This window comes from Pollachius pollachius, assembly GCF_949987615.1.
Source record: "Pollachius pollachius genome assembly, chromosome: 19".
NCBI classification, from domain to species: Eukaryota; Metazoa; Chordata; class Actinopteri; order Gadiformes; family Gadidae; genus Pollachius; species Pollachius pollachius.
In genome coordinates this window covers 17,344,928-17,361,783 of record NC_136952.1, presented here as the reverse complement: position 1 = coordinate 17,361,783, position 16,856 = coordinate 17,344,928, and the positions used below count along the sequence as shown (strand labels likewise).

The following is a 16,856-nucleotide window of genomic DNA, read 5'->3' as shown; positions in this document are numbered from 1 at the left end:
AGCTGCCTCTGACGAGGGCTTGATTTGGCACTTGTTAGCTGCTGAGATTTAGTGATGCAGCTGCCCCCGATGTTTACGCTCTGCTTTAGTCTTTCCTCCCATGGTCCCTCCCTCTCCCGCACATGCTCCACTACCAAGGCCCATTTACACTACCAGTCACGGGCAGAACTGTGCTGCCCACTGGTCTGCATTACCTCCATTTGTCACCTCCTCTGAATTGGAACTTAGATTTGAATAATGTTTTTGTATTTCATCTCTGCTTTTTGTGATTACTTATAGTCTATTTACCTGTGTGTGTGTGTGTGTGTGTGTGTGTGTGTGTGTGTGTGTGTGTGTGTGTGTGTGTGTGTGTGTGTGTGTGTGTGTGTGTGTGTGTTTGTTTCTCTACCAAATTTTAAGTAATGTGGAAATGGTCGTGATAGGGGTGACTTAACAAACAGTTTCCAGGGACTAGGCCATAGATTGCTTGTCTTGTGTTGCCTCTATCTTTTTGTCAAACCATAATTTGTTCATTTATTAATTGCTTGTCACAAAAGTATCTATCTTTAGATTCAAAATCAACAAAGGTGTAACATGTATTCATTCTTCATTCTAGGTACAGTGCATAACATGTAGGCTACATATAACTTGTAACATCTTTAAAATACATAAACAAATCCAAATATTATGTTGATGTTGCTGTATTTTGAAGCAGGATATATCATTGAATAATACTAGTCCTATATTTTTGTTGAGAGTCTGTATAAGATAGATCTGGTGTTGAACCTTTAGTGGCGGGCTGGGTAGGGGAATTCCCCACACTCAACAAGTTCTACAATAATGTCCATGGGGAGGAACGTCCCAAAACCCAGACTGAGAGTGACATAAACAGCAGCAGAGTGCTGTGGGCTGCTGTTCAGAACCATCCTACAGCTCAACCGCAGCTAACGCAGTGGGAACAGTGTCTGTTTAAAGTGAGCAAGATATAGGATATTCACCAGGTATTAGCCATGTCAAGTGACTGACCTAGAGACGGGTCCCCGGTACGAATCCCAGGGCAGCAGCACTCCTCTCTAAAGGGCTGTTGTTTGGTGATGTGACTTCACTATCGGCACACCAGAAATACCCTGCTGTAAACAGAACGGCACCTTTCAAAGTTTCAACAATGAATTGATATAACATTAAAATCCCTGTTTAAAGGGTACCCCAGTAGCTCTAGGAGAGTAAAGAGCCGGTTAGGAACTGTGAGCAGTCTAGGACTAGGTTTAACATACAGGTTCACTGTCTTTCAATATATGTTAATTAGAGGAAACCAGTGCAGACCTTTTTTCATAAATAAATAGGTCAATAAATGCGCCTCAATAAATGTGTGTGTGTCTGTGTGTGTGTGTGTGTTTGCAGCATGTTTCTAAAACATTCTCCCAGTTTTTTTTGGCACTACACTGGTGCCAAGATCACCAGAGTTCCATGCAAACATTCTCTAGCTCTCTCAATCCATCTCACTTATCGCTCTAGAGGATGTACTCCGAACAGGGCTGCGGATGATATTCACCTTGAATTGGAACAACGGAGGACCAAATATGCCATGGTCACCCTTTTCGCAGACTGTGTGGGTGAATGGGTGCCGGTGTGTGTGCGTGTGGGTGGGTGTGTGTGCGTGTACGTGCCCACATGCTCACACTCGGCAGTGTTGTAAGCACAACGACAGAGTGTGTGTTATTGTGTTTCAGAGCTCAATATTACATAATTTGTCCCCCTTAGGGAAGCCTTGAACTGCGCACACACACACACACACACACACACACACACACACACACACACACACACACACACACACACACACACACACACACACACACACACACACACACACACACACACACACACACTTTAACCCCAGTAGACTGGGTGACAGAGTGCATGTTGCGGTGTTGGGTGAAGTATCTATGATAAAAACAGAATCCCTAAGTAGGTCATTAGTGTGCGCTCTGTCATTAATGATGAACACAGATGCTCACATGCATTTGTAGACTAACACCGACAACACATGGGTGCACTGCATAAGTCTTCAGAATGAGAGGGTGTCCCAGGAATACATGTGATTGGTTTGTACTCAGTTAGGACCGGCGCCGGGGTCTGCAGACACCATGCAGGGACCATGGAGGCGTGTCTGAGCTCCACCCTGTGTGCCGCTCAGACAGTGATCTCTACACTCTGCCACAGGGCTGCTGGTGTGCATTCAGTGACAGCCATCGTAACATGACCCCAAAATGCCTTCTGCGTTCAAAAAAAGAAACTCTGATTAATTCAGTGGCCTCTTGTGTACAGGGTGATGGAAAGATCTGCTCAGTGGTAAACAACTGCCCCTCCACTGGTGGACAGCAAGTCCACGGTAGAATGGACAGGGAGAACTTTGTGTGTGTGTTTGTATTGTGACTCATTCTAGATGTTCATCGATATAAATCAACGTAAAATACAGCATCTCTGCAATCCTAACACAGTTTAATGCATGAACAGCTAATTTAGTGTTTAACAGCTAATTTAGTGTTTAAAGCACTGCTTTTTTCGCAGGTTTTCTTCTACTCTTAAAGGCCATAAAATGCTGTGTTTTGGACTGCTTTTGAATTGGCTATTGAAGCATCAGCTAGCACGTTCAATGGGGCGTCTTGATAACTGCGGTCCTCCTCATGACTCACACCCTTGAGCAGGAACCTTCTTCGGGTGTTGATGTGTGGTTGTGTGCTGTGGCAGTAGGCAGGCCGACTACAACAGTCTTTTCACAGTTCCAAATCACCCCTACCTTCCTGTGATACAGACACACACACACACAGACACAGACACACACACACACACACACACACACACACTACAATGTAGAATCCAGATGTTTCTCCATTGTTCACAGGGGCAATGAGTGGGAGAAGCAGATAAGACAAAGGCGAATGAATTCATAATAAGGAGCAGGAAAAGTTTGTCAGATGAAGAGGAGAACAGAGCGGGCATGTCTCTCCTGTCCCTGCTGTACCAACACATGATGATGGATGATACCGCTGATACCTTCTCTGTTATAGTCACACTCTTGGTGAGACTTGACAAAGGCTCAGACAGCTAAAGCTAAAATGATGGGCACCAAGCAGAACCCCTTTCTGTGTATGAATGGAGAGTGGGGGGGATTGATGTGTGTAGCTACAACGAGGGCTTTAAGGTGCTACTTAAGGCACCAGTGGAACGCATGTGTGTTTCTAGATCTGGACTCAAAATGGATTTGGGAACTAAATTTGATGTGTTTGAAGTGACTGGTGCGAGCTACATGACACTGGGATGGATGATCTAACGACCTCACACAACACTAGGGCTTGAGTCAACCACAGAAAATCGATTGAAAAAAATATTCAACCAACTCTACGACCAATCAATTGGTAAATCGGGAAAATGGTAATAATGTGCAGGTTATCTGTAGATGAAGTTAATGGGCCACAGTGCTCTCTACTCCAGGCTGGAGGCTGGAGGAGGAAGTCGGGGGGGTTCAGATCCACACATGGTCCGTTTGAGTACTGAATGTTTAACAAAAGTTGAACTGGATAGTTTATCTGTGTACGGTTTAGGCTGATCATTTGTTCCGGACCACCCTGCATTTTAACACTTTAAAATACAATAAAGTATACCCTGAAGGTGCTGGTCAAATACACATTGTACACATCTAATGGACCTTTTTGTCATGAGAAAGAGTGGCTGGTTTAATGTTTTTTCTGTCTTGGTAGGGACCGCAGGTGCTGCTCTATGTTTCCTAGCAACTAGCATCTCATTAAGAACATGTGAAAAAGCATGATGCCCACATGCACCAGATGCTCATGCATGTACCCAGACACATACACACAGTGGAAGCAAGGCAAGCAACCATGAGCCCTCTTATTAGCAACAGACTTAGAATGAAGAACGTGTGTGTGTGTGTGTGTGTGTGTGTGTGTGTGTTTTTCCAGCTTATGTGATAAGTGCACACAGTGTTGACGTGCATGGTGCTGATAAGTGCGTGTGCAGATCTGCGTGTGCACAGTACAGATGTGCGTGTGCACAGTACAGATGTGCGTGTGCAGATGTGTTTGGATGAGGGAGGTTGAGGGTCATCACTGATCCCAGTAGGGCTCTGGTTATTTCCAACAAATAAGTGACCTAATTTATTGAGTTGATATTTAAATATCAATCTAGTTTACTAAGATGTGCTACTTTCACTTGTGCCAGCCACCAAACCAACCCAGTGTTTCACGCAAATAGACCTTACTCTGAGGATCACTTGGTATTTTTATTGTTAAATCCATCCGCGATGGACAACACATTAAATGCTCTCTGTCACCAACCCACTTCCAACCAACCATCTGTGAGCACAGCCACCCTCCCGGGCCTGCTCTCAATCTAAACATGATCATCTGGGGAGGAAGGATTGTTGTTTTCCCCGCAGAGAACACGGCTACCCAATTAATTTATAGAATCAATCAGGAGTTCACCAATCAGTGTGAGGCATGCCAGATATACGCACCGAATGGAATCTGTTCCACGGTCTGAATCTCAACCAGGACTCCTCGATTGATTTTGTAGTCCCTTTTTCGGTGTGAAAAAGTGTACAGTCTAAGTTAAATCACCCACCCTAGAGCACTGTTGTAGTAGTGGATACAATTCTACACTGAGATTTGAATCCATTATTAACTTTTTGAATTGTGAGATGTCTGGTTAAATAACATTTTGGTTCAGCCGTTTTTGAGAAAAGGGTAAGTTGTAAAGCCCCTATTGTTTGAAAAAAATGACCAAACGCGAGACGCACTCAGAACAGGATCAAGTCTTTAGTTCCGTCACATCGCTCTAAATAAGAATGTGAATATCTGTTGACTATCCAAGATGGTTATGACCAGTGATAACCGCTGTGGGCCGCCCTACTGTTGACTCCCCACATAACATTATCTACAGGGGTCTGTCCACTAAACTGATGATAAGTCAGCAAGTTAATGTTGTGTTTAGCGGACATTTTATTTGAAATAAGCAACACGATGTGTGCCTAACGTAACGTGAACACAAGTGCCTACATGAAGACTTTCTTGAATATAATTTCTACCTGACTCCTGGATTATAGATTTTTAACTACTTTGAACTAATCAACGTTACTTGGATTTAGCGACAAGTAGCGGCAGAAATGACACATTATAACTGGAAGTCAGTTGTGTTGTCTCTTCAAGGTTCCTATATTTATTCTGAAGCCATTCATGAGCCACTCCATCGACAGTATAATCATGCCTTCTCTTCAGCAGAACACTATTTAGCTGTCAGGTTTTTTCCCACAATATTTATCCAATGACAATAATGACAATGTCACTGTGGGGGGTTCAGCAGGGGGCACCTATGATGTATATGTCTTCAATAAAACATAAAGCATCTTACGTATTCACGTATTCCTGGCGTATTCACACCAGGAAAGTCCTTAGTTCGAGCTCTATGGTCCGGACCAAAACGCAATGTTTATTTTTTGGTTTGGTGCGGTTCCTTTTCACATTGCAATTTTTCGCAACAGTCCGAGAATTTGTCAACAACGCACGTGTGTGCATAGATCGTTCAATCATTGGACAAGACGGTCGGGGTCGGGGTAACGCGGGGTAATGCATTAAAAAAAGTAAACAAAGAACTATGACGTACTATGGAGATTCAGCGTGTTGCCCTCGTTGTGCTTATACTGATGTTTCCTACAGTTACAAACGTTTGCAGTACTTTTGGAGCATCAGAGGCGTTTGGCACAACGTAGATTTTATGATGTTATGCTATCCGCGGACCGCTCGAACGCCTTCTCCCCCATCCTTGTACTGAATGTATTAAATGCATCGGTATGTTCTCCAACATACTTTATATGTTGGCGTCTGCCCAAATATCCAAAATACATTTCTTCTCCTTTTCGCTACATGTTGAGGCACGGCTCATTTTTAACGGGTCTGATAACGTGACGTTGATCTTTGAATTTACCGCGGACCGAGCGCGGTCGCTTTCACATCTCAAGCGAACCGCACCAGGGTTTGTTTGGAAGCGAACCGAGACCACCTCTCCGGCTGGGTCTCAGACCAGCTGTTTAGTCCGCACCAGAGTTCAATGGTTTGTATTCACACCAGCCCAAAAGGTCTGCATCAGAGATTTTTTTGGTTTGGTTCGAACCAAACAAGGCAGGTGTGAATACGCCCTAAGACTAGCCAACATGGCCTTCACCTGGACCAGTCTGAATGCTAGTGTTGATGGCTCCCCTCCGCGTGGACGGCCGACATGATATCCCTGAAGGATAAAGTGGTAGCTGCTGTGTCTCTCATGTTTAGTGAATCCTGCTAATGGACACAGCTAGTCTCTCTTACATCAGCAGCATTTCAGAGTGAAATAGGAAATGCATAAGGAAAGTGAATGATCATATCAGTTATTGCGGCCTTGCGTTGCACCAATGTAGTTCTATTGGTTATGGCCTCTGTAACACAGCTGTAACACCAATGTAGTTATATTTGTTAGTGTTACGGCTCTGTTACACAGAGCTGTAACACATAGCTGTTGCACTAATGTCGTTCTATTGATTATGGCTCTGTAGCACAAAGCTGTTGCACCAATGTAGTTATATTTCTTATAGCTCTGTAGCTCAAAGCTGTTGCACCAATGCAGGTATATTTGTTATGGCTCTGTAACACAGAGCTGTTGCACTAATGTAGTTCTATTGGTTATGGCCTCTGTAACAATGAGCTCCACTGATAGCTACGGCCAATGTTCGTGGCATAAGTAATATATTTGACATAATACATGACTGATTAGTATCCAATCTGTCAGGTTTTCCCAAGTAATGCCTCAGTGTGCGTGTACAGCTACCTAGCTTTTAGCTGGTAGCCACAAAGTCGGCCAAGCTACCATGTGAGGCTTTAGCTGGTAATATAAATCTCCCTCTCATGCCTCTCTCATCGCCAGATGGAGATGGGTTATGGTAATCTGTGTGTGTGTGTGTGTGTGTGTGTGTGTGTGGTTATGTGTGTGTGCGTGCAGTGCACACGTCTTTGCAATTCAGGAGGGAGACAGCATGGAGAATAACGAATCATATTGCAGCTCTCTCTCCATTTGAAGCTTTCACCACTCCATTGGCAGGGCCTTCCTTCCTCTCTTCATGCCCACACTATTAAGAGGCATGACAGTATACTGTAAACATTAACACACCCACGTCCTCGCCCACACAAGACAAACACATTCTCAGCTTTTCTCTACCCGGTGTGTGTATCAATATGTTGCTTTCACAAATGCTTGCTGGTATTTTTAGGTGGCAGGTGCAGATAATATCAGTGGCAACAGCATCTGTCTCCTGGGTGGTGTTGTCACACAGATAGAAGGGTAGAAAGTATGTTCAGCTCAGCACTGAGTTGTACTTTTGGCCATCCAGCCCCTTTGTTCAATTGAAGTATATCTAATGTAGTTTTCTGGTGGTGATTTATATGTTTATTCTATTTGTATTGTCTGTAATATAAATATTTCTGCCCTCATAGTGAGGTGTTACCCTTTTATTTTGCAGACGGAATTGTCCTTGAATTGTCCCAGATCCAGACCAACCTATTCCAGATATTCTGACTAATCTATTCCCTTCTCCGGAGAGAAAAAGACCAACACAAACAGATGGAGAGAGAGGCACTCGCACAAACAGACAGAGAGACAGACACAAACAGAGAGACAGACACACAAACAGACAGAGAGCGAGAGAAAGAGTGTGACACATGGAGGGAGAGAGAGAGAGAGAGAGAGAGAGAGAGAGGAAGTTTGAGGGAGGGCTATAGAAAGTGGGCCAGTGAGAGTGCAAGCGAGCTGAGCCAGGGAGTGTGAGACATTGCAGCTTTCTAGAGGAAGTGTGTCTGTGTGTCCCTCTCTCGCTCTCCCTCTCTGTCTGTTGCGTCAGAAGCTGTTAAAATGTCGGCCATGTAGCTGGTGTGCTCTGCTCTCCTTCTCCTTTCTCCTCTTTCTCTTCATCTGACCGGCTGTCAGACGTCCCTCACCACAGGACACAGTGTGAGGTCTCTGTGTCTATCTCTCTCTGCGTCTTACGCGTCCATGTTCACCTTCCACTGTTCTCTCACGGGTGACTGTGCTGAAGAAAGACTGTTTTGTGGACTCCATTTGTGTTTTCGCTTTGGTATTTTTGTATTGGTTGCCCAGCCTGTGTCTTTCAAAGGAGTCGTGAGCATGGAAAAGAGGTAATGAATCTCCTCTCTACATCTCTTCACGTTTCTTCATGGTAAAAAGGTTGGATGGATGGTTATCTGTCTGTTATTTCTAACAATGGGTCCAACGGCGAAGCGTTTTGTCTCTGTGGACCAGCGCTCCCTCGATGACTTGTTACGGGTCTAATTATGATCACTGATTGTGAGTCCAGCCCGTTCTGCGTGTGTGCAGTGTTGTGTGGAAACAAATGATCTTCTTTTCTGTGTTCAGTGGCTCAAGCGAGTATGCTTTAGACACAAAAGTAAATGTAACATTACTATACAAAGGTTACAAGACATGGGCACTTGAAGCCCAGCCTGGAATCAGACTTCTGTACATTTGTTCTATCATATCACATGGCATCTTTGTAACTGTATTCGCTATATGCTGGTCTGGTCGCCCATATGGCTTCAGACTGGTCCGTGTGGTTCTAATCAGCCTATGCACAAGCGTGTTTTATGTTACAAGACAGCAATGGACCCAGTTGGATACTGGCTCTGTCTTTATTGAGCAAGGCACTGCCACGCAAATACTATCCATCCTTTTCTTATGAGATAATGGATCCAGAACATCTATTTATAGCATAAGCCACACTAACCACATGTCCCGAAGTTAGCTAGTTTCAGAGACATACTTGTATTAAGCAATAACCGTTGCAAATATAGACTTAAAAAATGAATGTCATGTTAAAATAACAGCCGGCCTTGTACATTGTGTGCAACATTACTGCTCGTTTAGGTTAGCTTATGGGAGTTAGTTGTTCACATTTTAGAAAAGGATAACATCGTGTCTGTGAGACAGAATCTCTGGTTCCTCTCATATTAACAACTGGGCGGGGGTTCAGTCAGAGTGTATTGCTAGACTACACCCCACAATATCGTCTCTTCAATTATGACCTTCATCGGATTATGGCGAGCGTGCATGTGTATGGACGTTGTTTGGTAATATCCATTTTGGAAGATTCAGTCGGCTGTGGCTTTGCTTTTTTTTTTTAGCAAATCTTATTCCACCCATCTCATCTACAAACCACGCTGTGTGAGAACAACAGCTGCCTTTCCACAAAACCTGTTTTCTGTTTTGAAGACACACACTTATGTATCTAGCGCTATAGACCCTATAGCCTCTCTCTGGAAGCATCTCCTTCTAGAAGTAGGCCGGAAGGTGTTGCTATTGGAACAACCCGAGATAAGGTATTTTAAAAAACTGGTGTGTGCTCCAAGAAAGGTCCTTTTGAATATTGTTTTCCAGAAGTCATTGCGTTCGAGTCATTTCTTGTTGTACTCCCGAATACGTACACCTGCTGTTTAGCTGGTCCTCCTTTCAGGGAGGAGAGTGCCACAAAGCCCTCAGATCTGTGTTGCTGTACATTACAGGGTGTGTGGGAAGACCCTCATGGGACTCCTGAGAAATGTGGAGAGGTTGCGAGTGTGTATGTGTTTCTATATTTATGTGTCCTAGAAATAATTGTAAAAAACAGAAAAGCAAAAGCAGGGCAGACTAGAAGCCTCGGTGTTCCGCCACACTCCCAGCCAGATTGGACCAGATTTTCCACACAATCTGGCAACCGCAGCCAGGGTCGCCAGATTGTGTTGGAAATCTGCAAACCTGCGTACTGCAGCCTGGGACTTTGGTCAGATTGGGTGGGAAATCTGGCCCGATCTGGCAACACTACTCCCAGCCTGCCTGTCAGCTCCAGAGTCTGGTGCAGGCATTAGTAAATGTTTGCTACCAATACCTTTGATATGTCTATGTATAAAGCCCTTCAACATAGCACTAGTCAGACATGCTAGAAATAGAGCAGCATAGACTAGTGTAATGTGTTGCTGACCATAGAACATCAGTAACCCATCAGTAACCCATCAGTTAACCATCAGTAAACAATCAGTCCAGATGCATGTTAGCTCCTGTGTGTGTGTCTGTGTGTGTGTGTGTGTGTGTGTGTTTCACAGCATTCCTCTAATCTCTAAACATTACATGACCTTATTATGTAATCACCAACACATACACACATGCACACCACACATACACACAGTCTCAGTCTGCTGAGGCTAATTACCAAACAAAATAAAATATGGGTATACAATATATAAATGTATATAATCTAATGGCTACTCATGAAATAACATTAGTGGTTGCCCATAAACACTCCCTCTTTTCTCTACACTCGTATCTGCACCCAGCCTTGAGCTCAGAACCATAGGCTGACACATATCATCGTACAGAGTGTGTGTGGGTGTGTGTGCTTGTTTGTGTAGATGTGGGAAAGGCAACATCAAAGTTGGGTGTACTGCCTTTGAACTGTCAGACTTCCTCCTCATTAATATATTCATGTGTCTCTCATGTTGTCATGCACTCTCTGCAACTGATTCTTCCATTGCCTTCCCTTTACCACGTTGCGCTTAGTCGGTCCTTAGTCTCTATTTCACTCTAACTTAAAGACTTCCCATACATGGAAGGGACTCCAAACCAGTGGCCCATGTTGTAGTCCAGTGGGTGTTGGGTTGTGGTTGTTTTGGATCCATGAGTTGCATGTCTTTTCTGGTTCCTAATCATGTCTCTCTGTCCTCTCTTCAAGGCATTCAAACCGTTGGTTTGGAAGAGCTTGCTGTCCTCTGTAACAGCAGTGGAGTTCCTTTTAGACCGCCAGCTGGACTTCCTGTCTGACCCTTCAGCGTACCAGCCCTACCAGGTAACACACACACAGTGAATCACACCGCTGTGGAGTCTGTGTGGAGGATTGCTGGTTTAAGCAGCCTCACCTGCCTGAGTCTGACTGATGGGACTCTTGGGCTGGGTGAGGCTGCACACCTGTTGTGCCGGAGAAATCAGTGTGCACAGGTTAAACCAGCCATCACAACAGACACTCTGGGAGATATCCTCCATGTCAACATGGAGCACCAGTTCATGTATCATTGTCAATCAACTTCTACATTAAACTGGTTTTCCAACACCACCGCCCTGTGTCCTTAGCCCAGTAAAAGACTTGTGGAGTGTAGTAAGGTCCATGCTACACACTGCCTAGGCAGCTTGTAGCATGGACCATGCATGGCATGCATGTTATGGCTGGGCCAGAGGCTGGGCCTCACTGGCTGGGCCAGAGGCTGGGCCACACTGGCTGGGCCAGAGGCTGGGCCACACTGGCTGGGCCAGAGGCTGGGCCACACTGGCTGGGCCAGAGGCTGGGCCACACTGGCTGGGCCAGAGGCTGGGCCACACTGGCTGGGCCAGAGGCTGGGCCATACTGGCTGGGCCAGAGTGGATGGGCCACAATTTGATGGGCCGTAGTGTTGACATGGTGGGGCCATTTACTCCCTGGGGGAAGTTCTTCTTTTCAACAACTCTAACTCTATATTCTACTCTTTATTTCTAATAACAGCAAAAAGCCAAACTAGTATTTCATGTGAGAGGTTGCGTGGACGTCATTGGCTTTTGGGTCTATTCATTGGTCGGAGCCCAACTCTGACGGCAGAGCTTCTGCATGTCCTCCATGTTGGTATTTGCGGAGTAGCTTGTGAACTGTGACGGATGTCGATCGAAACTGATGTTGAGTCGCAGGTCACATCATGTTCGGGCCACTTCTCCTGGCAGTGTGAACAAGTTTTCGCCAAGCTCTCGGGTTCTGTAGGAAGGTATATTAGGTCATATGGGAGGCCTATGCTTTCTTTATTAATCGAACAGTTGCAGAATAGTCTAATGTTTGAACATACCACTGTGCCTCGTGATGCGGCACACAATAATTTTTCAGAAATTCTGATAACCTTTGCAAGTTCAAAACAAAGTCAATAAAGGCATGTTTTCGGCAAGACCAGTTTGGAATTCCTAACCGTTTAAATCTGAACTTGCATATGTGTTCATTTTGTTGGAAGGTTGTTTTTGCTGTTGACAGATCTGATATGGAAGTATGAGTTCGACCAAGGTGTTCCACTAGCTGGAGCTCAACACACTGCTCTGTTCTGTCAATGTTTCCAAAAGGCTCTTCTGTGAAGCCATATGCATCGGGGATTTCAGACGTGTTGTAGGTCTGTAAAGAAAGAACCCATAAACCTGGAATGGCTTCCAACGATCCTAATCATCGCCTTCACCGACCTTATCTCGCATGTATGGCTTTATGTAACTGTAATGTATTCTAATCACTTCCCCCCAGCTACACTCCCTAGACACCTGTCCTACTATAAATAGGAGAGGCACACGCACTAAGCACACACACTCAGCACGCACGCACACACAAACACTCTGTGGTAGCTTGACCAGGTCTTCTGTCACCCTCTCTATCTTGCTTGAAATCTCACTGTTGGTCTCACAGGCCTCTCTGTGACCAATAAGAAGTGACCATGAGTCCACCTAGAAGAGGTTGAGTCCACGATGTGATGTTCTAATGGCCAGACTATTATAATACGAGATTGCTCAGGGTGGCAGACAGGAGGTGGAGGGGTGGCCCAGAGCTCCGGAGGTCAATGGATGACTCAATACAGAGTCCAGGCACTCTTACTCATATTTATACTCACCAATCATCCCAAGTTACTCAGACCAAAAACAGGGGCTGCAGTTGAAGGACAGAAGCCCCAACTCATTGTGGCGCAGACCGGCCCTCCCCCTTCTTCTTCTTCTGCTGGACAGGAAGGAGAGCGGGAGGGAGGGGGCAGAAGAAGGAGTAGAAGTAGCTCTGTTTGGCACAAGCTGTACAATGAAGTCACTGTTTAGTTAGCCAACCCTACCCTTCGTCTGACATGAGAGAGAGAGAGGGAGAGGGAGGGAGGGAGGGAGGGGGGGGGGGGGGGGGGGGGGCTAGAGGATAAGCAGGCTGCAGCTGCTATCCCTTGGAGAGTCAAACACACACAGACACAAGCCCTCCTTTGGTGGTGTGCAGCTGACAGCACCCCCAGACTAACTTTATGGCCTTATGCCCTGGAAGGCCATGAACACAATTCTATCTCTTTCTTTCTTTTTCTCTTTTTCTTTCTTTTATTTTCTCTCTCTCTCTCTCTCTCTCTCTCTCTCTCTCTCTCTCTCTCTCTCTCTCTCTCTCTCTGCCCCTTCTCTGTTTGTCTCTCTCTGCTCTGACTACTTCTTACTCAGTCAGTCTGTCTTTGTCACTCTCTCCATTTCAACACAAGCCACACACACACACACACACTGGGCCTATTCATTCACTCTGTCCAGCACCCTCTTCCCCATCACATGCCACATTTACTCCCGCGTCACATTACTGTAACAACAACTTCTCTCTCTCTCTTTCTCTTTCTATCACTCACACACAATCACTCACTCACTCTCACACACACATTCAATCTCACACTCACAAACACACACTCTCACGCAGACACACACAAACACACACACTCTGTCATGTCATTTCCCACACGCTGTTTTCTACACATGTTGTGATCCATGTTGTAGAACAGAGCCAGCTGGCCTACAGGCCCAGCCCACCCTTTGGAGAAGGAGTCAGTGTACTGGGGGAGTCATGACACAACAGGGGGTGGCATGGATGGGGGAATGTCATTGGACGAGGCTCAGTATTAAACTGTTCCTGGACCATTCCTACTTGAGTACCATTGGGCAACTGTGGTCATTCCAGGTGTGAGACAAAGGCAGACACCATGAGGATTTGTCCTCTCTGTGGAACAAAAATCAACTCATGCATTTTGTGATGGAAGAATAACAATTTCCTTTTTGCGATTGTTTGAAAAAAAAGACACATATACCCCTCTAAGACTTCCAACTATGAATAAGTCTGCTGTCAAAACGTAACGTCTGCTGAGTATCATTTATGTTTATCTCCCGCTAGCAGACGTTATTTTCTGATGAGAAAGTCGACTCGATAGGTCACTTCTTTATGTTTGATTCAGTCCCAATAAAATTCGGTAACACACTGGCTGAGGTAATGATGTCCCGGCACCTCGTTGGCCTATCATTAAATCCTGACGGCAGACAGTAGGAGAAATGATAAATGAGCATTCTACCTCCAACCACTCTATGGCAACCCGTTACAATCATGATACAAACGGGCCCGGTAACGGTAAATGTTTTAACACAAATGAAGCACTTCCTCATTGTGTAGCTCGTGTCTGGACTCTGAATAGGGCCCATGCCTGGTCTGCCAGCGTGGCAAGGCAGTTGTTCTACTGATGCAATCAGTTCCTCTCTGGAGGTGAAGTTGCCCCCAGACGTGGAGGTGATTTCCTCCAGGGCGGGGGGCCATGGCGGCGGCGGCGTTGGGGCCCCCGTGCGAGGGCGAGCGGGGTTGACAGCTGCAGGTTGACATGTCGCTGTGTCTCTGTGGGTTGAAGAGAGAGCGATGGCCGGTCCGTTCCTGTCTGGAGTCCGCTTGCTAACTACCATCCATTTTTGTACAGTCAATTATAAATGGCCATAACTTTGGCTACGTTCACAACTTCAATATTTATAAGCCCCGATTTGTAGCTGGCGGTGAGGTAACCAGAGCTCCCCTGTGGTTGATCTCTGGATGGCAGTCAGAACGTGAGCCGCACACCTCAGCATGTTGTACCACGGGAGTCGCTGCTTCTCAACGCCCTCCTTATCTGACACACTCATGTTTTCAAACTGGGATATCATCATTTGCGGGCTCTCCCCCAAGCATATTTTCATATTGCGATTAGATGCTGATTTAGCATATCAAGTGAATAATCTGAGTCATTTTTTTAATTGATTGACAGCCCTAATATAATTGTCAATGTATAATTGGCCTGGCTGTCTGATCTGAATCCATGGAAACAACACCAGTGTTTATCTCACCGCTCAACAATGCATCTTCCTCAGACCCTCGCTTGGCAGGCCTGCCTGATATTCAGAGAAACTGGTGATCTGGTGGTCATGGAGACTGTGTTGCCTTGGTAACTGTCTAAAATCAGGCCCACCATTGGCCAAAATAGACAGCAGAACGTAGTAAAAATATGTGTAACACACGCGCACACGCGCGCGCATACACACACACGCGCATACACACACACACACACACACACACTTTTTATATGGTTACATTTTCACATTTGTTTTAGTTTTTCTTAGGGGATTCTTTTGTCCAACCGAGTCTAGAAAGTGAGACTTGTGGTGTGCAGAATATATGACCATATATTACAGTCTACCTCATTGTTTCATTGAGAAGCGGAATGGTATCAAACTAGACCAGCTAATGCTTTTTGTGATTGCCTTGAAGAGAAGTCATCTACAGTAACGGTCCTTGTTGCCAAAGGCGTTTTAGTCTCTTCCTATCGTGGTTAGAAAGTGGTTGTGAGTTGGTGATGAAGAGACTCATGTTTTCTCTGTCTAGACAGGCAGGTGGAACCAGACCCCTGTTTAGAGGTACTTCACACTCAATGTAGATGGACTAGCGATAACTTCTCATCTAGATTGAATCTGGTCTCTCATAAACAACCCCTTTGCTTAACACATGATTCAGAGCGTGTTGTGCCGTTGGTGTAAAGAGTTGTTGAACAAAGATCCAATGTAGACATATATATTGTGTAAAGCGTAGGTTTATCGACTATGGGGGCTCCCAGCTACCTGGTGTCTGACTCTACTGGAGCCTCTGGCCCTGTTCAGCACAACTGGAACAATGCAGCAGAACGGAATGGTGGCGTGTGAAAGAGATATAATGAGAAGCAGGGAGAGACACACAGAGGGAGTGGAAAGAGGGAGGAGGCCGGGGGAAGGTGAACTGAAAGACATCACCACATCTAGGCTGCAGTTCTGGAAGTCCACCCCCTGCCCCCCCACAGTAGAATGAGTGCCGGGCAACAGTCAGAGGGTTGAGGATGGGAGGCTACGTACTGGCAGTTCCCACGGAGACCGTCTGTTTGGACTGAACATTGATGGAGGGGGAGAGGCCAAAGCGAAGCGTGTTCACTCTGGCTTATGCAAGGCGGTGTTTTGTCTGAAAGAACCTGTGTTGGCGTAGGTGCAGGCACCGAGGTATAGAACATAATGTCTTCAGGATTAGCAGAAGAGAGAGATAGAGGTATTGAGTGTGTAGACTCCAACCTGCCACTCGCTGAATTAATCATGACATGGTCTTTTTCTACTCCCACTCCTCCTTTCATCCATCCTCCCCCACTCTCCTCTTCCTTACCTTGGGCTGACAGCCTTCCCTCGCATTCACTCCTTGTTCTCCTCCCCCCTCCCTCACTATACCGTGCATCCCCCTCACTCCGGTGTGTGTGTGTGTGTGTGTGTGTGTGTGTGTGTGTGTGTGTGTGTGTGTGTGTGTGTGTGTGTTCATATGCATGTGTTTTCATATGCATGTGTGCACACTAACACAGCGGTTGTTCGTAGCGTAAAGTGGGTCGTTGGTAGCTGGCCTGACTGTTGGACACATATAGAGGGAGCTTTGAGGCTCGCAGCCAGAAGGGTGTGGGTAGGAGCAGGTCACCAGAGGTCATTACCAGGAAAAGTGACTCACATCCTCAGTGGCTAACAGGAAGTGTTGTCGTGCCATCCAGTAGCTATGATAGTATCTCACTCTTCTCACTGCTCTGGTGCTCTGGAAGTGGGAAGTGGCTTCATGTCAATGTGTTAATGATCACTAGGTCACTTCTTAGAAGGTAGTCCAGATACAGTCAGATAATATCAGACAAATGTTTCACATATCCGGTCTATTGTGTCACAATATCATAATA

General features: G+C 45.7%; 1 protein-coding gene across 3 annotated transcripts in view; it reads left to right on the top strand.

Moving 5' to 3' along the window:
* jmjd1cb (jumonji domain containing 1Cb) overlaps positions 1-16,856 on the top strand; it is a 98,471-nt gene that overhangs the window by 47,926 nt on the left and 33,689 nt on the right. For 2 of the 3 annotated variants that reach the window (XM_079756933.1, XM_079756932.1), the window contains exon 3: positions 10,796-10,909. In XM_079756933.1, coding sequence (XP_079613059.1) covers positions 10,796-10,909 — 114 coding nt within the window. Of the gene's footprint in view, positions 1-8,195; positions 8,214-10,795; positions 10,910-16,856 lie in introns of those variants that run through there. The other variant, XM_079756934.1, reaches the window with a different exon arrangement.